At 44.8% G+C, this 23,475-nt stretch overlaps 1 protein-coding gene across 3 annotated transcripts in view; it reads right to left on the bottom strand.

Annotated features, from left to right (window-relative positions):
* Matn2 (matrilin 2) overlaps positions 1-23,475 on the bottom strand; it is a 157,708-nt gene that overhangs the window by 61,164 nt on the left and 73,069 nt on the right. For all 3 annotated transcript variants that reach the window (XM_004663056.2, XM_004663057.2, XM_045143143.1), the window contains exon 4: positions 14,367-14,489. In XM_004663056.2, the coding sequence (XP_004663113.2) occupies positions 14,367-14,489 (123 nt within the window). The remainder of the gene's footprint in view (positions 1-14,366; positions 14,490-23,475) is intronic.

The following is a 23,475-nucleotide window of genomic DNA, read 5'->3' as shown; positions in this document are numbered from 1 at the left end:
GAATCCCCAGCACCACAAAAACAAATTAAAAAGAAAAGCCAAAGGTAGTAAGATAGCACAGATATGGTTTTACAAAAGTAGTGAATAGCATTACAAACTGATAAAAAAAAAAAACCCTTATGCAAAGCAATTTTATAATGTTTACTTTGGAAATCTGACCCAAAGAGATAGATTCAAGGGGGCATTATTTATATGTAATAAGTTATTTATAGCAACATCATTTACAGTGACAGCAAGTTCTGGAAAATATTATGATAAGGGGAAATGGGTTAGCGATTCATCTGGACATTTTTTATGGGCTTGAGTTATTCACTGAGTACTTACCATGGGCTAGGCCCTGTTTTAAGTGCTGGAGGGGAAAAAAATAAACAACCAACAAGACACATTCTCCCGCTTACATGTGGATGGTGGTGGCAATGGGAACAAACAAAAGATAAGTCAGCACAGAATGTAATGTATTAGAAGCTGGAGAATGTTGGAGGAAAATACAACAGTAAAGGGGAACAGGCGCTGAGGGGGTGGGGGGCTGGGGTGGGCAGGAAGTGGAATAACGGAGGTGGGAAGGAAAGGATTCTCTAAGGAGGGAGCAGCTGGGATGTGCTGAATGAGACACCAGCCACGAGGACCTATGTCAGAAGCATTTCAAGCCAAAGGGACTCTTGGGCTTAGTTAGAAGCAGGGTCACCTTGTGCATCTTGCTTATGTGGGTATTGGGGAATTGAACGTAGGTCCACAAGCTTCACAGGCAAGCGCCTTAACCAATAAGCCATCTCTCCAGCCCTGGATTTTTATCTAGGGTCCTTCCTTATTTATCTCAATGTCTTCAGCACTTAGCACAATGCCGGGTACATTTGATGTTCACTGCACTTTGAGGGCCATAGCTCTGGGATAATTCAAAATCTGAATAGCAGCTGTTCTTTATATTAACTTTCTGCATTTGTATTTTTGTTTCTAGATTATCCCTTTCCACACTTTAAAAACAGAGAGAGAGAGGGGGAGAGGGAGAGAGAGAGGGAGAGAGGGAGAAAGAGAGAGAGGGGGAAAGGGAGAGAGGGAGAGAGGGAGAGGGAGAGGAGAGAGGGAGACGAGAGAGGGAGAGGGAGAGGGAGAGAGGGAGAGAGAGAGGGAGAGAGGGAGAGAGGGAGAGAGGGAGAAAGAGAGAGAGAGGGAAAGGGAGAGAGAGAGAGAGGGAGAGGGAGAGGAGAGAGGGAGAGGGAGAGGGAGAGGGAGAAAGGGAGAGGGAGAGGGAGAGAGGGAGAGGGGGAGAGGGAGAGAGAGATAGAGGGAGAGGGAGAGAGAGAGAGGGAGAGAGGGAGAGGGAGAGAGGGAGTTACGGCAGTAATCAAAACAAGATGAAATCATTAGAGTCACCCTATTCCAGTGTGACAGATATCTTCTCTTATAAGAAGAGAGCACCATGTGAAAATGGACGTGGAGACTACAGTGATGTAGGCTCAGGGCGGGGATGCAAGACTGGCAGCCACCACGAGAAGCTAGGAGGGGGTCAGGTGGATTTCTGGGGGCACAGTGCAGAAGCATGGCTCTGCCGGCACTGACACTGTCGCCTTGGTTTCATATCCCCATGCGCTGTGCAGCATCGCCTTGCCTGACGTCCTCCAGGTTAGGGTGCTTTGCTAAGGAGGCCCTAGGAAATAAGTATCTTCAGTGTGCACTGAAGGAGAGCCAGTGTGATTCCTTCTGCACCAGGGATAGAGTGAGAGGAAAACAGTGGAATGAAGGCTGGGACTGGGAGGAGAGCGACTGACGGGACGGTGCTCCCGTGAGCTGAGACGCAAAGGTGCTGGCACATGGACACCAGGAGTTCCATTTTGGGCATTATGCTGTCCATCATGTAATTATGGTGGCCTAACTATAAATATGAAAACAAAATCTGCTAAAACTAACCGCAGATCTCAAAATTGTACATACGTGGTGATTACGTCCTTTCCCAAAGCAGCACCCAAAGATGAAAAGAATGTGTCAAGGTGATTGGACTATATAGATAACTTTCTATTAAAAAAAATAGTTTCTCTATGTGGTGTTTTAGAGTATACTAATTTCAAAAAAATTTATAGGGCTGGAGAGATGGCTTAATGGCTAAGGTGCTTGACTGCAAAGCCTAAGGACCCATGCTCAACTCTCCAGATCTCGTGTAAGCCAGATGCACAGTGACACAAGCTCACAAGTTCGCACATGTGCACAAGGGGTCATATGCGTGTGGAGTTCTACTGAAGTAGCTGGAGGCCCTGGCATGCCAATTCTCTCTCTCTCACTCTATTGCATAAAGAAATTCATAAACAGAAACAAAGCAATGGAATCTGAAAAATTAATACACATGCACTTTTTTGCTGTTATGGTGCTAGGGTTTTAACCCAGGGCTTGTTAGGCAAGTGTTCTACCACTAAACTACAACCCCAGCGTGCATGTACAATTCTTCCTTTTTTTTTAAATGTTTTTTAGTTTATTTTTATTTATTTATTTGAGAGCAAGAGAGAGGAAGAGGCAGAGAGAGAGGATATGCCAGGGCCTCCAGCCACTGCAAACTCCAGATGTATGTGCCCCTTTGTGCATCTGGCTAATGTGGGTCCTGGGGACTCGAGCCTCGAACCTAGGTCCTTAGGCTTCACAGGCAAGCGCTTAACCACTAAGCCATCTCTCCAGCCCGCATGTACAATTCTTAAAAGCAAAATCATGCATGAGCCAGGCATAGTGGCGCACACCTTTAATCCCAGTACTCAGGAGGCAGAGGTAGGAGGATTGACGTGAGTTTGAGGCCACCCTGAAACTACATAGTTAATTCCACATCAGTCTGGGCTAGAGCGAGACCCTACCTTGAAAAAAAAAAGAAATCATTCATGGAACAGATAATAAAAGCAGATAATACCACATTTAACATAGTAACTGAAGGAAGCAAAGGGAAAAGGTAGGATTGTAAGGGCAACAGCCCATGTTTGTTCTTTTGCTCCCAGGAGCGACTGAGGTTCAGTCAAAAGTGCTGAGGAAGCCGGGCGTGGTGGCGCACGCCTTTAATCCCAGCACTTGGGAGGCAGAGGTAGGAGGATCGCCATGAGTTCAAGGCCACCCTGAGACTACATAGTTAATTCCACGTCAGCCTGGGCTAGAGTGAGACCCTACCTCGAAAAACCAAAAAAAAAAAAAAAAAAAAAAAAAAGTGCTGAGGGCCCTGGCATGCACGCTTGCTCTCCCCCTCGCAAGTAAATAAATAAAAATTTTTAAATATTTTTTAAAGGCACCCTTCGTATAATTTCACCTCTCTAAGCAGTTCTAATAGCACCTAAATTCTCTGAGTTGTGGTGGGAACAAGATATTCACATTGTCTCAGGATCTAAATGTCATGAGACATTAGCCAGTTGTAGGAATTGAGTCATAAAATAAACACTGAGCTAGCACCAAATCTTTCCAAAAGTTAATTTACCATTTTTCAAGGACTAGTGGATTGTTAAGCAATTAATGGTGATGCTGGGGATGTTGAGATTAAATAACAAGTAACAAGACCTGGCACAAGGCTCAGTCTGTGCCTTATGGGAGTCAGCCATGCTGTGGCCCCCAGGGACTTGTGTTATCTGTTGGCAATCCCCACCTTCAGCTTCCCCGCGCTGGACCTTATGACCATCTTGAAAACCTCCCAACACTAGATATAGTGTCTGCTCAGTCAGCCATTCCTGTCTCTAGTTTCCCCTCTAAGGAGACTCTAATGTGACTTCTGATTTCTAGGTTATTACCAGTGCTACAGTGAAGATGGTCAGGTCACTGCGTTAAAAAAAGAAAGAGAGAAAGAAAGAAAGAAAGAAGGAAGGAAGGAAGGAAGGAAGGAAGGAAGGAAGGAAGGAAGGAAAGAGAGAGAGGGGGGGAGGGAGGGAGGGAGGGAGAGAGAAAGAGAGAGAGAGAAAGAAAGGAAAACAAGCCGGGCATGGTGGCGCACGCCTTTAATCCCAGCACTCAGGAGGCAGAGGTAGGAGGATAGCCATGAGTTCAAGGCCACCCTGAGACTACATAGTGAATTCCAGGTCAGCCTGGGCTAGAGTGAGACCCTACCTTGAAAAACAAACAAAACAAACAAACAAACAAAAAAAGAAATGCAGACTCCACCTTTCTTTTGAACTTCTCATTCATATCATAAAGTAAAATCTCTCTTCCAAATGTTATAGAATAGAGTATCTAGTGTTGGCCTAATAAGTAACAAATAAAGTATGCAGAAGCAAGTTTTTTTTAAAGATTTTATTTTTATTGATTTATTAGAGACAGAGAGGGAGAGAGAGAATGAGAGTTCAAGGGCTTCTAGCCACTGCAAATGAACTCCAGACGCATGCGCCACTATGTGCATCTGACTTACATGGGACCTGGAGACTCAAACCAGGGTCCGTAGGCTTCGCAGGCATGTGCCTTAACAGCAAAGCCATCTCTCCAGCACAGAAGCAACTTTTAAAACCCTTATCCACTTGACCACTCTTGTTCAGTTGATGCTTTTCTTTCCCCTAAGTCTCTGCGCCTTGAAGTCTAGAGCATGCCAGCTGACCAAGGCTGTTGGAGCCACTGTGCTTTGGAACTTCCGGGCACTTCTCTCCTGGGCTGGGTTGTAAGCAGCCATCATGGAACACCTGTGTTCTGCCACCGACCAAGTGATGTGTTTATCAAGCACAGATTCTCTAAATGTGATCTGAAACATTTGCCTTAACACTCATTTGAAAACTGGTCCATAACACCAGTTCTCAGGTTCCACTCCAGACAAACTGAATCAGAAATCTGAGTATATGACCCAGCAACTGGGTTAAGAAACTTGCTATGGGATCCTCATGCTCTGTTTAAAAGAGAGGATGCTGCTTTTGTTTCTAAAGCTATACATGCCATTTGGATGTTATTGTAATTAAACTTAATAAAACCAAGATAACATAAGCACTTATAGAGAAACTTGAGTTTCTTTTTTTTTTTTTTTAAGATTTTCCTTTTATTTATTTATTTATTAGAGACAGAAAGAGGGAGAGAGAGAGAGTGAGAATGGGCACTCTAGGGCCTCTGGCCACTGCAAACAAACTGCAGACGCATGTGCCACTATGTGCATCTGGCTTACGTGGGACCTGGAGAATCGAACCAGGGTCCTTAGACTTCACAGGCAAGTGCCTTAACCACTAAGCCATTCCTCCAGCCCCAAACTTGAGTTTCTTAAAAATGAAGTTGATAGCTTTTCAAAGACTTGAGGCAACATGCTAACAAAATTGCTATAAGACCATTAGTTTTTTTTGTTGGTTTTTTTGTTTTTTCAAGGTAAGTTTTCACTCTAGCCCAGGCTGACCTGAAATTCACTGTGTACTTTCAGGGTGGCTTGAACTCTCAGCGATCCTCCTACCTCTGCCTCCCGAGTGCTGGGATTAAAGGCATGTGCCACCACACCTGGCTTAAGACCATCAATTTTTATACTTTTATAAACATAAAAGATTGGAACTCTTCATTAATATTTACAAGGATTCTGCCCAATATTATTTACAGAATTCTTCAAATCCTTCAACTTAAAGAACACTAAACCGAAAATCGGACATGTCATGAGTATGAGTTATACAACAAAGATTATAAATATCCTATTTTTTTTCCTTCGAATCAACCAACTTAGTATTTTTAAGCATTGAAAGTTAATGGTTATGGAAGGCACGCTTACATCTTTAATTTTTTTAAATTTATTTATTTGCAAGCCCAGAGACAGAAAGAATGGGTCCTCCAGGGCCTCTTGCCACTGCAAATGAACCCCAGATGCTTGTGCCACTTTGTGAATATGTAATGGGATTTTGCGAATTCAGGAAGGTCTTTGAACTCCGAACTCTGAGTATGTGTCTGTTTTTATGTGAAGAATTGAGCTGTCTTTCTGATCACTTGGAAACTTCCAGTTGTGGGTAAGTTTTTCCCTTGGCTGGGCCTGGGCTGGCTTGGCCCATTCAGGAGGGACTCGGCCTAGGCTCTTGCCCAGACCTAGCTGGGAGGGTCCCCAGCCCTTACTCTCCACATGGGCTCCTTTATCCCCTCCAGTCCCCACATGGCAGGAGCTCCTTGAACTTTCCTTTTTCTTTCCGCACTTTTTTCTCCAGACCCTCCACATGGGATCTCTAGCCACATGGGTGCCTTTCCTTGGCTCTCAATAAATATAATTTAGTAATAAAAAAAAAAATCAGGCTGGAGAGATGGCTTGGCGGTTGGGCACTTGCCTGTGAAGCCTAAGGATCCTGGTTCAAGGCTCGATTCCCCAGGTCCCACGTTAGCCAGATGCACAGGGGGGCGCACGCGTCTGGAGTTCGTTTGCAGTGGCTGGAGGCCCTGGTGCACCCATTCTCTCTCTCTGCCTCTTTCTCTTTCTGTCACTCTCAAATAAATAAATAAAAATAAATTTAAAAAAGAATCAAGATAAGCCAGACGGAAAAGGATGATTATTAAATTGTTACATTTATTCAGGTAAAAGGAAAACAAAGTACAGAGAACTTCTGCCATGTAGAAGGCAGAAGTGGGTAGGGAGCCCACGTAGGGACAGGAGAAGGGGTAGGCGCAGGGGTCTCAACCTCCCCCCATCCCAGCCCAGCAGGGCCGCGATGAGATGCAGAGACCTAGAAATTTAGGAGAGGTGTCAAGCCAAAATAAAGAGGACTTACCCAACTGGTAAGCACCTATTTATAACCTTACTGTGGTGGGCTATACCTTCAGGCTCAGGTGAGCCTTGGAGAGCTGAGTGTTGTAGACTCGGGCTGGTTCAGGAAGAGGTCAGTCATGATGCCAAGTTTTGGGGCTGAGCTTAACCAACCACAATACCAGGATCAGATTTAAATTTCTAGAAAAACAGAACTCCTTCCCAGGGAGGGACTCAGGTTGTTTATAGAAAAACAGATCTAAGGTTGGGTGTGATGGTACATACCTTTCATCCCAGCACTTGGGAGTTAGAGATAGGAGGATTGCTGTGAGTTTGAGGCCAGCCTGAGACCAGGTTAGCCTAGATTAGAGTAAGACTCTACCTTGCAAAAAAAGAAAGAAATAAAGAGAACGAAAGAAAAAAAAGAAAGAAAGAAATTAAGAAAGCAAGAAAGAGATCTAGTTAACTCCTTTAGTCAAGAGATAAGGAGAGGGCTGGAGAGATGGCTTAGTGGTTAAGCGCTTGCCTGTGAAGCCTAAGGACCCCGGTTCAAGGCTCGATTCCCCAGGACCCACATTAGCCAGATGCACAAGGGGTGCACGCATATGGAGTTCATTTGCCATAGCTGGAGGCCCTGGCATGCTCATTCTCTCCCTCTCTCTCTCTCTCTCCCCTTCTTCTCTCCCTTCTCTCTCTCCCTGTCTATCGCTCTCAAATAAATAAATAAAAATAAGCAAAAAAATTTTTTAAAAAAGAGATAAGGAAATATCCTTCTCTGATCTTTAGTAAAGTGGAGATTGCAAAGGCAGACTTAAGGACATTTCTGCTTTTTAGTTTTGGGGCCCAGTCACCCTAAACTACCTAACAAAGCTACCTGACTCCCTCATGCATCTGGCTTTACATGAGTACTGGGGGATCAAACCCAGGCCATCAGGCTTTTGCAAGTGAGCACTTTCAGTGCAGTTCTCTTGCTCCAACCATCACTACAAACTTATGGTTTCATTTATTTGCTTGTAAGAGAAAGAAAGAGAGAGAGAGAGAGAGAGAGAGAGAATGGGTACACCAGAGCCACCAGCCACTGTAAATTAACTCCAGATGCATGTGCAACCTTGTGCATCTGGCTTATGTGGGTTACTGGGGAATAGAACCTGGGTCCTTAGGATTTGCAGGCAAGTGCCTTAATGACTAAGCCACCTCTCCAGTCCCAACACTCATGTTTTTAAACCAAAATAATTAAAGTAGGTTTAAATAGGTAGGCATGTGTATGCATTTAAGTATCTATATATCTGTTTAGGCATGTGTAGATGTCTGGGACGTCTAACTGAGAACATCAGTCTAGCTGTCCACCAAGCTGCAGGAGGCTCTGATTCTGCTTCCCATTGATGTAGGCATGTTGGGATTATAGATGTATGTGGACCACATACATTTGGTTTTACATGGCTTCTGAGGGCTAAACTTTGGCCTTCAGGCTTGTGCAGTAAGTACCTTTTGAAAAAAATATATTTATTTATTTGAGAGAGAGAGAATGAGGCAGAGGAAGAGAGAGAGAAAAAGAATGGGCGTGTCAGGGCCCCAGCCACTACAAACAAACTCCAGATTCATGTGCTGCCTTGTACATCAGGTGTACGTGGGTCTTGGAGAGTCAAACGGAGGTCCTTTGGCTTTACAGACAAATGCCTTAACCACTAAGCCATCTCTCCAGCCCTGCAGATAGCTTCCCAAACCCTCTCCTGCACTTTTTATTTTGCTTTGTCTTTCAAAGTAGGGTCTGGCTCTAACCCAGGCTGACCTGGAATTTACTGTGTAGTCTCAGGGTGGTCTTGAATGCACAGTGATTCTCCTACCTCTGCCTCTTGAATACAGGGATTAAAGGTGTGCACCACCATGCCTGGCTTCTCCTGCACTTTAAAAAAAAATTTTAAGTATATTTTATTTATTTACTATTTATTTGTGAGAGAAAGAGGTAGATAGTAGAGAAATGGAGAGCGAGAGAGCAAGAGAGTGTGAGAGAGAGAGATAATGAGTGCACTACTAGGGCCTCTAGCCACTGCAAAGGAAGTCCAGACGCATGTGTCACCTTGTGCATCTGGCTTATGCAGGTACTGGGGAATTTAACCTGGGTCCTTAGGCTTCACAGGCAAGTGCCTTAATGGCTAAGACATCTCTCCAGCCCTCAGCTGCACTTTTTTAAAAAAATTTTTTTTAATTTATTTATTTGAGAGTGACAGACAGAGAGAAAGAGGCAGATAGAGAGAGAGAGAGAGAATGGGCGCGCCAGGACCTCCAGCCACTGCAAACGAACTCCAGACGCGTGCGCCCCCTTGTGCATCTGGCTAACGTAGGTCCTGGAGAATTGAGCCTCGAACCGGGGTCCTTAGGCTTCACAGGCAAGTGTTTAAACGCTAAGCCATCTCTCCAGCCCTCAGCTGCACTTTCTGAGGCAGAGTCTTGCTATGCAGACCAAACTGGCCTACAACTCACATCAATCCTTCTGTTTTTGCCTCCCAAGTGCTGGCATTACAGATGCGTGCCACCACACCAGATTCAGTATGTGGTGATTTTAGGATTTCCCCTGCTGAGTGGTATTTTCTATTAATTCATCAGCCACAGGCCATTTTTGCAGGGTGAGAGGGCCTCAACCGGGCTTCGCTCTCATGCAGCTTTTGTTCTTTGTATGCACAGCTCTCTGAACAAGGGAGGGAAGGCAGGGTTCTGTGAGTGCTGGGTCCCAACACCCTGGTCTACTAAATCTCAAGGAGTCAGCACCACCCCACTGACTCACTACTGGGGACGGCAAATCATCAGTGCAGCTGCTGGGCACAGGGAAACCTATCATTAGGCTCATTAACCTCAGACTGCTTTAAGACCAGGACAGTTCTAGTCCATTCTAATCTGATATCATTTACCAAATGTTTGGGGTTTGTTGCATAATTTCTTTAGTTGCAAAACCATGCTTGTGAAAGGCAGGCTAAGATTAGGGGACAGATATACGGAGGCGACCTTTGTAACTAACTCAGCAATGCCTCCATTGTTCAAGGTCCCCTTTCTACTTCAATAGAGTCCTGTCTCAGGCCAGGCATGGTGGCAAATGCCTTTAATCTCAGGCTGAGGTAGGAGGAGCACTGTCAGTTTGAGGCTAGCCTGGAGCTACAGAGTGAGTTCCTGGTCAGCCTAGACTAGAGTGAGACCGTGTCTCAAAAAAAAAAAAAAGTCCTTTCTCAGTCATTTCAGTCTCCTGTATAGATGGAAAGAGTGCAGTAATTCCCTGGCTGTCACTCTTTGGCCTGCCGGATTTCCAGATCACAAAGTGCCAAATCCAGAGTCGGAAATCAGTCTTGCCACGTTCAGTCTCTTCCCAGCATATGAGAAATCACTCAGCTATGTGCAAAGATAAACAGCACTTAGGTGCAAGGTAATAAAATTAACATAGACGTTTGTGATTTATAATCTCTCATTCCAAGGTTTTCTCAGCAGAGATCAATCTGCAGAAACAGGATGAAACATAGCCCATAGGGTTATGTAATTAATATATGTAAAATGTTTCAAACAGGAACTCAGATTTATAACATTCAATAAATGTCAGTTATATTTTTTATCATTTTGCCTTTCTAGTCAGGTAAGGTAAAATTGGGTATATCAGTTAATTTCTCATTGCTGGGACAAAATACCAGACCAGAAGCAGCTTAGGGAAGGAAGGAGTTTATTTTAGCTTCTAGTTCCAGAGGGTAGAGCTCACCCTGGCTGGGAAAGCAGGGCAGGAGCAGGAGACTGGTGCCGCATTGTCACATCAGCAAGGAGCATGTAGAGAGAGCGATGGATACTGCTGCTCAGCCAGCTCTCTCTCCTTTTCACATGGTCCAGGAATTAACCCAATCAAGACAATCCCACACAGCCATGCACAGAGGTCAACCTAATCTGCAAAATTCCTCACAGGTGATTGTAGATCCTGCCAACTGACACTCAATATAAACCATTAAAATTAGGGAATAAAGAGACTGCTTTCAAGCATCTGCTCAGTGATTACTGGGCCAGGCAATGTGCTATGCCTTGGATGGTCATAACAAACAAACAAATATGCATAAATTGTCTTAGCATAGGGCAGGAAGGAGAAGCCAAGCTTTGAGGGATGACAATCTCTAGGAAATAAAATCAGGAAACAGTTTTGATTTCATACACATCTGTATTCTAACCTTTTGAAAACTATGTGTAGTGGTTTGAAAACTTATGTCCCCCTAAAATTCATGCTGGAATCTGATCTCCAATCCAGCAGTACTAAGGACTGGGACCTGACGGCTCTGCCACGTTAATGGAAGTAAGGTGTTATTAAGAGGCTTTTTCACAGCACTCAGTCCCTTTTTGCCCTTCAGATTCTGTCATTGGAAAACATAGTGTTTAAGGCACTTATTTATGGGGTCGGGGGGAATGAATATGGGTGTACCAAGGCCTCCAATCACTGTAAACAAACTCCAGATGCATGCGCCACCTTGTGCATCTGGCTCTATGGGAGTCCTAGGAAATAGAACCAAGGTCCTTTGGCTTTGCAGGCAATTGCCTTAACTGCTAAATCATGTATCCAGCCCCCCTTTTGGGGGGGGGTTATTTTGAAGTAGGGTCTTGTTTTAGCCCAGTCTGACCTGGAATTCACTATATAGTCTCAGGGTGGCCTTGAACTCACAGCGATCTTCCTATCTCTGCTTCCCACGTGCTGGGATTAAAGGCGTGCACTGCCACACCCAGCTCAGCAGTTAAATTTTGCTTACAAAGTCTGCTGGTATGGGCTCAATTTTCTAGTACCCACATAAAGCCAGATGCAAAGTGGCACATGCATCTGTGTTCCCAGTGAGTCTTCAGCACTGGGAGACAGAGCCAGGAGAATGCTAGTCTGATAGTCATTTGCAGTCTGGCAGTTCATTTGCAACAACAAGAGACCCTGTCTCAGGCTGCAGAGATGGCTCCATGGTTAAGGAACTTGGCTGCAAAGTCTAACAACCAGCGTTCATCCCTAGTACCCACATAAAGCCAGATGCATAGAGTGGCACATGCCTCTGGAGTTTGTTTAAAGGGGCTGGAGGCCCTAGCACACCCCATTCTATCTGTATCTCTTCTCTCAGACTCTGTTTGCAAGTAAATAAATAAATAAAAATACTTTTTTAGGGCTGGGGAAATGGCTTAGCCGTTAAGGCATTTATTTGCCTGCGAAGCCTAAGGACTCCAGTTCGATTCCCCAGGACACACATAAACCAGATGCACAAGGGGGCACATGTGTCTGGAGTTCGTTTGCAGTGGCTGGAGGTCCTGGCACACCCATTCTGTTTCTCTCTGTCTGCCTCTCTCTCTTTCAAATAAATAATATATAATATATAAATTTTTTTTAAAGAGACCTTGTCTCAAAGAAGGTGGAGTACAACACCTTGAAGGTGTCCTCTGACCTCCACAAGTGTGGCATGGCATGTACACACACACACGCGCGCACACACACAAATTAAGATGGGCTGTAGAGATAGCTCAGTGGTGTAGGCGCTTGCTGGCAAGGTCAAAGGACCCAGGTTCAATTCCCCATTACCCACGTAAAGCCAGATGCACAAGGTGGCGCATGCATCTGGAGTTCATTTGCAGAGGCTGGAGACCCTGGCATGCCCATTCCCCCTCCCTCTTTCTCTCTCTGTCTCTCTCAAATTAAAATATGAAAAAAATTTAAAAATCAATAAATAAAATATTTTTATGAGTACACAGTTGTGATACCAATTAATATAGCTTGAGTGGCTGCTAATGAGTTTCAAGTTCAGGAGCTCCAGTAAAGCAAAAGGGGATGTCAGTCCCAAAGCCACCTCTGATTAACTGAATCTGGAAATGTGTTCAGTACTGCCAGCAGTGCAATGTGTAGTCAGGGAGATGGGACTCTGGTACTCAAAAGTAATATTCCACTAACGCAGGCTGGTGGAAATGTTGAATAAAAAGCCCTGAGTCAGTGTCTAAGAACTGAATTTTTGTGCAGGTCACCATCACAACTCTGGGATGAGTCAGTGTACTAGAACAAACCAGGGCTGTGGATGTGTGGAAACTGAAAGCCCACTGCACATCAGTGGCTTCCTCGTCAACCTGGAGTCCCTCGGGCTTGGCGAGAGATCACGGCAGAAAGTTCTCAAGTGTTTGCTGAGGTGAAACTGATTTAAACTCTACAGCTTTTTCTCTGTTTTCTGCTTCCTCTGCTCTTGCTGAAGCAAGAACTGACCTGGCACAGAGATTCCTTCCCCCACCATATTTTATACTTCTGCTGATGCCTCCTTTCTTCCCTCCTCCTCCTCTCCCTCAGCCTTAGACTACCACCATAGGCTCATCACACTTGAAAATAGCAGGCTACCACCTCTTTGTTTTGTCTTCCTCTCATATTCTAAGAGTCAGAGTACGCTAGAACACATAAATTTAACATGCAAAAAAAATAAGCACACACAGTTGCTCCCTGATAGCAATGGAATATGGAACAGAAAAACAGGATCGAGCCAGGAAATCTAGGTTCACTTCTGATGCCAGTCAAGTCCTTTCCTTGCAGATTTTTGGCCCTTTAAGTATCCCACGCAGCTTACTGAACACCAGCTATTTACCTACTGTTGGCCACCCTAAAGATGAATGCGGGGCTGGAGAGATAGCTTAGTGGTTAAGGCGTTTGCCTGCAAAACCAAGGGATCCTGGTTTGACTCTCCAGGACCCATGTAAGCCAGATGCACAAGGGGGCGCATGCATCTGCAGTGGCTGGTGGCCTTGGTGTGCCCATTCTCTCTCTCTCTCTCTCTCTCCATCTTTCTCTCCCTCAAATAAATAAATAAAATATATAAATAATATATATTATATAAATATAAATAAAATATATACTAAATAAAATAAATATATAATATAATATATTATATAATAAAATATATAATATAAAATATATAATAAATAAATAAAATATATAAATAAATAAAATAAATAAAGATGACGGCAATCATGCAAGAGCATTATATACAAACAGGGAGGTACCACAAAGCTATGAGGGGTTTGCTGGCCTGCTCTGAAGGTACTGAGGAGACCTACCACCCATCACTGAACTAACCTGATGTCTCCCTCTCCCACCCCTCACCTGGTCACTGAATGTGGAGTCCCAAGCAGGAATGTGTTCAGCTGGCTGTGAGTCCATGCTGACAGTTTTAAGCACTATATATACTACAGACCCCTCCCACTGTCCTTGCGTTTGAACCTGTTTTCTGTGATCATACTGTTAATGCAGATAGCTGAGCTCTTACATTCAGCTGGGCCCTTGACTGGACTGCTGGTCCAATGTGAGGAAAGAAAACTGGTGACATCTTTAAGGTACCACAGAGCACCCCTGCCTGCCAGCAAGTGAATTTCATATGTAGCCCATGAGCTATATGGTTAAGTCTGACCATCCTACAAATGTGCTCCAAATTTGAAGAAAATCCACCCAACCCCTTTCAAAGAGTGCAGCAGTAGATAATTACATTTATAGATTATCATAAATATGCCTTATTATGCTAAGGATCTGCAATGAGCAAACACTGACCTCAGGAAAAGATAGTCTTTAATGTTCACATTCTGCCTGACAATTAGACCAAAGAGCTGACTGCTTTCTTGAAAAGCAAAGGGCAGTAACCGAGCATGTGGGCGCTGCTCGTGGAGTCTCCTCAGTCCTTCTTCCTGTGTCTCACTTGTCCTTCCTCTCTGCACGGGCCATAGGCACACTCACCTGTACACCTTTTCCCATCCTCAGCCAAGCTGTAGCCACTGTAGCACTGGCAGACAAAGGAGCCGGGCACGTTCACACAGAGCTGCTCACAGCCATGGTCTTCCACGGCACACAGATCCTGGACTGAGACAAGGTGGCACCATTAGAACACAGCTCAGGAGGAGACATGGCCCGGCCCAAGGCAATTCAACTCTACAGCACTGTGAGAGCAAAGTTCACAAATACTTTCAATATCAATATATGATTATCATAGGAAATTTGGGGAGAATATCTAAAAGAAAAACCCCACCAGTAGTCCTATTGCTCACAGGCAACCACTGTTGGCATTTTGCTGAGTTTTTGTGTATATTAGAACATTTTTTTCAGGGACTGGGTAGGTAGCTCAGTGAGTAAAGCGCTTGATGGGAAAGTATGAGGACCTGAGTTCACATCCCCAGCTCTCACATAAAATGCAGGGCATGATGGTATATGCCAAGAATCATCCCATCATGGGGGAGGTACAGGGGATCCCCAGGGCTTCTGCCTGGCTTGTCTAGTGGAAACGGTGAGTTCTGGGGTCAGTGAGAGACTCTGTCTCAAAGATTAAGGTGGAGGGGGCTGGAGAGATGGCTTAATGGTTAAGACATTTGCTTGCAAACCAAAGGATCACCGTTCGACTCTCCAGGACCCACATAAGCCAGATGCACAAGGGGGCGCATGCATCTGGAGTTCATTTGCAGTGGCTGGAGGCCCTGGTGCGCCCATTCTCTCTCTCTCTCTCTCAAATTAATTAATTAATAAAATATATTTTTTAAAAATCAAGGTGGAGAAAACAATAGGGGAAGATAGTTAATATAGACCTCTGGCCTCCACATGCATGAGTACACACATGCACATGGACTCATCTACACATATGAACATGTATGGTCACATACACAGGCACACAAAATACACACACATTTTTTTTCAAAGTTGAAATATTCCTCACTGCTATAAAATTCAGTAAATGATTTTAATTAGTATCTATTTTTGTATTATGCTGTGACAATGAAGAGTGCTTTGAAATACTTTGAGGGCACTTGTGAACCGAGTTGTGATCAGGCGTTTGCACTAGTTCCTATCAAATGCCATTTCTATCCTCTGCTACTTAAGGTGTTCTGTAGTCACAGTTTCACCAGCATACACTGAGATCAACTTGGCACGGCCTTTGACATTTTGCAGCTGAGGCAGCCAAGGAAGGGCAGAGCTAAGAATGGGCTATTCTACTGAATGTACAGCCAGTCTCAGAACAGCTCCTAGTCCCCACCTTCCCGTCAATCTTTCCTCTTCCCAAGTGTCTGCAGGAAAGGTCTTTGAAAGTCCTCCTTGTGCTCTGCACAGTCATCCCAATAACAAGCAGGGAGAAGCTGAAAGACGTTAGGAAAGGAATTCCTGGATCCCCTGCTCCGATGGTGCACGCGCAGAAAGGCAGTGAGACCGGAGGAGATAAACTACGCCTCGTATTTCAGCCAAAGCCACAGCTGAAACCACAGAGGAATTGGGGAGACGAGCAAGAGTGCTGCTTCCATGCTGAACCTGATAATCAGCCCCAGGGTGAAGGAGACAGACCCTGAGGACACTCAACACTTATCAAAGCAGAGATCCAGAGACTCCTAAGAGCTCATCACTGAAGAAGACTTAAAACTCACCCACCAGGCTGAGGGAATTTTGCAGAAGAGGGGACAGAAAGATTGTAAGAGCCACAGGTTGAGACCTCACGCCCAGAGGCATTCCCTCCTCCCCAAAATAACTGACAGCTGCTCCCACAACACATAAACCACAACCCCATGGGGAATACCTGCAACCCCACCGAGGAGCCTCCCCAACGGAATGGGGGCAGGGACGAGGGTAAAGAGGGTACTAACACATGATGTATCCGTACGAAATATGCTGTTAATAATAATAATAATAATAATATTAAAACTAGCTACATCAACAATTAAGAAAGAAGTCAGGAAGGGAAAAGATTACCAGGGCTGGATGACTACTCATGGTCTTATTTGGGTCAAATATTTTTTACACATCCATAAAGTGCTGAGCCTGGCTAGTCATGTATATGTGCTGTAGGGCTACGTGCATGGGCAAGCAGCTACTGCCACAGGGATAGGAATATGTCAGAGGATGGAAAGGTTAAAGGCATGCTCAATCCACCACTGACTCAGCCTCTCCTTGGCACAGGCAGGCAGACACGATGACACTGTTTCCCAGCAAGGAGACGGCTCGGATGCCACGGAACAGCTAGCTGTACCCGTGATTTTTACCAGTAAACCTGGAGAAAATCAGACAGCATTAAAGGGACAGACGATATGAATGAGAAGTTCCTCTGGTTAAAAGGTATCACTATAACAAGTGTGATTTAAAACTCAGTTATCGGGCTGAAGAGATGGCTCAGCGGCTAAGGTGCTTGCCTACAAAACCTATTGACCCAGGGTGGTCAATTCCCCAGTTACCATCTTAAAGCCAGATACCTCAAGTGACACATGCACCTGGAGTTTGTTTGCAGCAACTGAAGGCCCTGTTATACCCATTCTATCTCTCTTCTCTATATCTTTCTCTGCTTTTAAAAACAAACAAACAAATAAATAAATATATTTAAAACTTGGTTACCTAGAAAGCTTGATGTGTCCTTGAATCTAACAGTTGTACTTTAATAACACTTTGAGTTTTATTGTTTATGAATAGGTGAAGAGAAAGTGTCAAATTGAGAGATGGCTCAGTGGTTAAAGGCACTTGCTCACAAAGATTGTCAACCTGGATTTGATTCTCCAGTGCCCATGTAAAGCAAGATGCTCAAAGTAGCACATATATCTGGAGTTTGCAGTGGCTGGAGGCCCTTGTGCACCTATTTGCTCTTTCAAACAAATAAATATTTTTTTTGAAAACAGAAACTGTCAAATTGATGAAAAGATAAATGCTGATCTGATTCAGCATCTCTATTAAATTAATTGATTATTTTTGAGGCAGGGTCTCACTCTAGCCCAGGCTGGCCCTGAACTCATGTTGTTCGTCGTACTCAGCCTCCCAGTGCTGGGACTAAATGGTGTGAACCTCCACATCCAGCATGAATTGAACATTTTTAAAAAGTAAAATCTAGGGCTGGAGAGATGGCTTAGCAGTTAAGCGCTTGCCTGTGAAGCCTAAGGACCCCGGTTCGAGGCTCGGTTCCCCAGGTCCCACATTAGCCAGATGCACAAGGGGGCGCACGCGTCTGGAGTTCGTTTGCAGAGGCTAGAAGCCCTGGCGTGCCCATTCTCTCTCTTTCCCTCTATCTGTCTTTCTCTCTGTGTCTGTCGCTCTCAAATAAATAATTTTTTTTTAAAAAGTAAAATCTATACTATCACATTTAAAAATGCCTATGTCAAAGACTCCATAAATAGTGATTTTTTTCTGTTTTCAAATTCTAAAAAGTACTACTTTAAAAAATATTTATTTATTTGAGAGAAAGACAGAGAGGCAGACAGAGTGAGAGAATGGGTATGACAGAGCCTCCACCACTGCAAACAAACTCCAGACCCGTGTGCCACCTTGTGTATCTGGCTTACATAGGTGCTAGGGAATCAAACATGGGTCCTTAGGCTTCACAAGCAAGCACCTTAACCACTAAGCAATCTCGCCAGCTCTAAAAAGTACCATTTTCACTCACAAATCACTAAAGCAGATGAAAAATTACAAACCCAAATTCCTTTGCCTCTTACTAGTTTGTTTATATATATATTTTATAAGCAAGCCCCTGAGCTATCTCTCCAACCCCATGTATTCATTTTAGGTTTCCACTTGGGAACTCCAATTGGGATTTTCTGTGCATGTGTGCATGTGTGTATGATGTTTGTTCACATGTGTATAGGCACATATGTATGTGTGTGCTTGTGGCGGCCAGAGATTGACATCAGATGTCTTCTTCAGTTGCCGTCCAATTTATTTGAGAGACAGGATCCCTCACTTGACTTCAGAGCTCATTGATTTGGTTAGTCAAGCTAGCCAGCCTGCATGAGAGAGAGTCCTTGGCTCTGCTTCCAGAGCGCTGAGATTACAGGTCAGCTATCACTCCCATCTGGTATTTTCATGGATTCTGGGGACCCAAATTTGGGTCCATATGCTTTCTTGGCAAGCACTTTATCCAATGAGTCACCTCTCCAGCCCAGTTGGGATTTTTCAGCACAGATTTCTGATAGTTTTGGATACAAGGAAAACATTAATAATCAAGGTACAAAATCCACAGGAAATAATCAAGGGAGCACAAAATGCTTAAGCCAGAGGAATAAGAAATGTCCAGATCGTAGGATAGTCATTCACTTATTGAGGAAATAGGCCAAACATCTATCTTCTCATTCCCAGGCCATGGGGAATGCATCAGACAACAAAGCAGAGGAGGGGGCTGCCTGGAGAGATGGCTAAATTGTTAAGGCACTTGCCTGCTAAGCCTAATGACCTGGGTTTGATTCCCAGTACCCACATAAAGCCAGATGCACAAAGTGGCGCATGCATCTGGAGTTTGTTTGTAGCATCTAGAGGCCCTAGCACACCCATATTCATTCATTCCCTCTCTCTTTGCAAATGAATAAAAATATTATTAAACAAAACGGAGGAGGGTCTTCTGCTGCCCTGTAGTTTGTATTCTCCTAGGAGTTAATGACACTTCAAGGAATCGTGTGTGGCTGAAAGAAGCAAAAGTCTTGAAACAGAACACACGGGCCCCATTTGAGGACTGAAAGCCAGAGGTGCTATCAGTGCAACCTAAATCACTAAAACACACGGTGGGATACGGCCAATGCCCAAGAGAGAGGCTTGCTAGACTCCGGGAGTTCAGAACTGGAGGCTGGGGAGATGTGCCAGGGGAGGGAAGGCGGCAAGCTGAAAGGGAACACTGTTGGCAGGGGAGGCAGCAGCGTGTGGCAGTGGAGGGAAGCCCGCAAGTCCCCTGGGAGGCAGCAGGAAAGGATGGGAAAGACCACTGCCACCAGATGGCCAAGAGCCCTCGGCACAGGCTAAGGAGTGGAAACACCATTCAGTAGGTAAGTGGAAGGGAGCTGTCTGGGAAAGACCTTAGAAGGGGAGACCAGTGATTCCAGCCAGTCAGTGCTTCATGCTTCCAAAGGATCCGTCTGATCCTCTAGAACTTAACACAGATCCTCTTAGAAATCTTAGCAGACTTTGATCACAGCTCAGTGAAAATTATTGCTTTGCATGGGAACATAATAAGGTCTTGAATTCCAGCCTGAGTAGCTTCGGGTTTGCCTGTGGGGGATAGGAAAATTCACCTTTTGCTATGAGGGCCCTGAACTGTTTAGAGCTGTGAGGCTCTCCCTGCTTTCGTGTATCAACATGCTAATGTCACACACATCTGTGCAGCCATGGAGTCACTGCGTCTCAGGCAGCCGGCAGCCTTGGACAAAGTTCTGGTGGCTGGAAAGCAAGGCCCCAGCTGCCCCCAGCAGCCCCATGGATCTTGGCAGAGGGCCAGGAGCGGCTGGGCTCCTCTCTCTTTCTGTTCCAGATGCTACCTTGTCCTCCAGGGGGTGACAAAGCAGGGGGTGCAATATGGATGGCTTTTATTTACTCACTTCTAACTGCCTGACTTCAAATCAATACATTATCCAAGAGCCCTTTAAAAAGTACCCATTTCAAAAGCAATGAACCAGAACCTTGAAATGGAATTTTTCCCCCAGAAGAATTCCCCCTACAGATTAAACAGAACAGGTGGCAAGGAAATATTTATTTCTTTCTGGATGGGCTGGAACACCCGACAGAGGTGGAGGGATAACTGTGGTCCCATCTACAGTTATTCCTCGGGCTTAATCAGGTGCTTGATGTCGGCTGCCTTTTAGAACCTTCTGGAGAGCTTCCAAAAATTCTGATGCCAAGACACACCCTTTCCATTAAACCAGACTGGTGGTGGGTTTTGGGTAGTGGCATTTGATAAAACTCTTTCCAAGTTTTCACATGCATTCAGGCCAGAGTCATTGAGGCCAGTCAATAAAAGTCACCAAGGTCCTCTGCAGAGAAGGTGCTCAGACTCAGGAGTCAACCCATCCTCCTCCTTTAAGGATCTGAGACTGTAAGACTCAGTCTCCTCTTTTCTTTTAAACCCAATCTTTTTTCTGATTTATTTATTTATTTATTAGAGACAGAGTGAAGGAGAGAGAGAGTGAATGGGTGCACCAGGGCCTCAAGCCAAAAGAACTACAGATGCATGCGCCATCATGTGCATCTGGCTTACATGGGACCTGGAGAATCAAACCTAGGTCCTTAAGCTTCGCAGGCAAGCGCCTTAACTGCTAATCCATCTCTCCAGCCCTCAGTTTCCTCTTTGAAAGGATCTCAAAGTGATGGTTGCCACCCTTTTTCCCTGTCCAGATACACATGAAGGTACAAGGTGTGGCAGGACCAGAAAAGATTATGGTTCGTATTCCAAAAGAATTGTCCTGTGAACAGAGAGCTTGCCAGCTGGCTCTGTGTGGACTGTCCTTTCATACTGTTATTAGAATGTTGGGGATTTACGGCCATGAGTGATCTGTACTGACCCAAGGGAGACCACTGAGGGATTAATCTAATTAAACAAAGATAAAGGAGTAAATACAGACTGGGTTCTGACAAATAATTTTGTTTTCCTGGCAGTGGTCATTTCCACTGGAAACAAGTACAGATGTTCCTGGATAATTCCCTATGCTTTTGAAAAAATAGCATTTTCGCCCCTCATAGCCTGGGAGGATCTCACTGAAGGGTGATAAAACCAGTCAGGGGAGATGAGAGGGGCCTTGGCTTCAGAGTTTCTGTTACCCTAGCACAGCTTTCTTTCTGGTGACCATAGTTACAACTTGTAACTATAGTCAAGTGTTACCTCTATGAGCCTTCTCAAAGCTGACCAGGCTGTGGCTCTTCCTTCAGGAACCCCATACCTACAAAGTCTTCCTAAAGCATTCCCCATTTATCCTGATACTGGAAAGACTGGTCACATGTCTGCCTGCCTCAGTGCAGCATGAACTGGTTTGCAGCCCTTGAGGTGTCAGAGCCTCGCACAAGGTCCCTAATGTTCATGGGTGAAGGAACCGTGGCAGAGGTCCAGATGTTCTGCCAACACTCAACCCTTCTTCTCCCAACAGAAATGGAGTCCTGGGAAAATGTGTGAAATGGGTCCAAAATTCTCCATGCCACCACGCCTCTCTGCATCCTTGGCAAGAGGCACTGTCGTTACAGAGGTGTGGGGTATAAGGACATCTAGGCACTAGCCCAGTTGCAAATACCAGAAACCAGTCATGATCGATGAGACCACCTTGTTTAAGTGCGGGTGTTCTGTGGTATGTGGATGAACTCACGTGCTTCTCACCTTAGGTGCTCAGAGGACATTGCTGGTTCGATGTGACAGCCTCCTCAGGGCTAACCTGGGGCACTGCCTCATGAATGAATGAGACAGCTGAGAAAGAACCTTATGTCTTTTTGTTTGCTTTTTTTTTTTTGGTTTTTCGAGGTAGGCTCTCACTCTAGCCCAGGCTGGCCTAGAATTCACTGTGGAGTCTCAAGCTGGCTTCAAACTCACAGCGATCCTCCTACCTCAGACTCCCTAGTGCTGCGATTGAAGACATGAGCCATCATGCTCAGGCGAAAGTCCTAATTTCCCTTTGGCAAAGAGAAATTTTCAGATGAGCTGAATTTTATGTTGGAAGTCATGGGCTTCCTCTCTTTCCTAAACCCTTCAGATCCAATCAATCCTCTAGTTCTCTTGGCTCCTTTTCTTCACCTCCCCTGCCAACAGGAGCCAGAATCATCTCTCAACAGACAATCATGGTAACCTGCCAGCAGGTCTTACCCTGGAGCCAGACTAATGCGCTTTAGTCAACACTGACGGGCTTCCTGCTGCTCTAGGATAAAGCCGAAAGCATCGCATGTGAGCCGGGATGCTGAATGGTTACCCCACCTCCCTAGTCTTAGCTCATGCATCTTGTTTTCTCCCCTCCCCTACACTTTCCTCCCTATCTTCCAAAGTTTTGTCACACCACAGGACACTTACACATGCTATTCTTTCTAGCTAACAAGCCTACGGGACTGGGAAGGCAGCTCAACTGGTGAAGGACCTGAGTTTGATCCCCACGTAAAACCCACGTAAAAATTCCGGGCATGGTGGCACATACCTGTAATCTCAGTGCTGGGGAGGCAGAGACAGGATGATCTCTGGAGCCCACTGGATAGCTAGTCTAGCCTAATTGGTGCATTCCAGGCCGCCTCGTCTAAACAAAATATGGACAGCGTGCCTGAGAACAACAGCTGAGGCTGCCCTCTGTCTTGGCCCATATGCATACGGACATCATCATGTGCACAAACATGCACACTTTCCTGCGTGCATGCACACACATATGCATACATGAATTAAAAAAAATAATAAAGGTGCTGGTAAGATTCCTAAAGTGCATAAGGAAATGAGATTGGATCCCCAGCATCCACAGAAAAGCCAGGGGTGGTGACTCATGCCTGTAATCCCGGCACTGGGAAGGTGGAAACATGAGAATTCCTGGGGCTTTGTTTATAGCTGGTCTAACCTAATGGTGAGCTCTGGGTTCAGTGAGAGACTCTGACTCTACAAGGAGGTGGATGGAGGACAGCTGTGGAAGACAGCTCCTATCCTGATGTCGACCGCTGGCCTCCACAGACAGACGCTCACTTGTGCACATGCCCTGGCACACATATATGCCCAGGCACACACATGTGTGCACACACCACACACACAAAGCTTACTAATAAGATATAAATATTAATAAAATAAATGATATAATAAAAATAATAAAAAATAAATTACTAATGGAATTAATTAAATAATAAATTATCATTAAAATAAGTATTAATAAATGAAAAAATTATTAATAAATTAATAAAAATTATTAATAAAATAAAATGCCTGTGCCCCTTTCTTTCCTACTTCACCTACCTTGTACATGTTTTGGGATGCAGCTTGAAGTGTACTTTCTGAGAGGACGCTAGCTGCATCAGGGGTCAAGTCCTTCCTCATAGGCTCCCTCTGGGGTGCTCTCCACAGCCATAATTGGACTGCTCAATCTGCAAGTGATTGTTTCCCATCTATTTCCCATACCGCAAGGAGGGC

Source organism: Jaculus jaculus, chromosome 2, assembly GCF_020740685.1.
Source record: "Jaculus jaculus isolate mJacJac1 chromosome 2, mJacJac1.mat.Y.cur, whole genome shotgun sequence".
In the NCBI taxonomy this organism is placed as follows: Eukaryota; Metazoa; Chordata; class Mammalia; order Rodentia; family Dipodidae; genus Jaculus; species Jaculus jaculus.
This window is presented reverse-complemented; position numbering and strand designations above follow the sequence as displayed.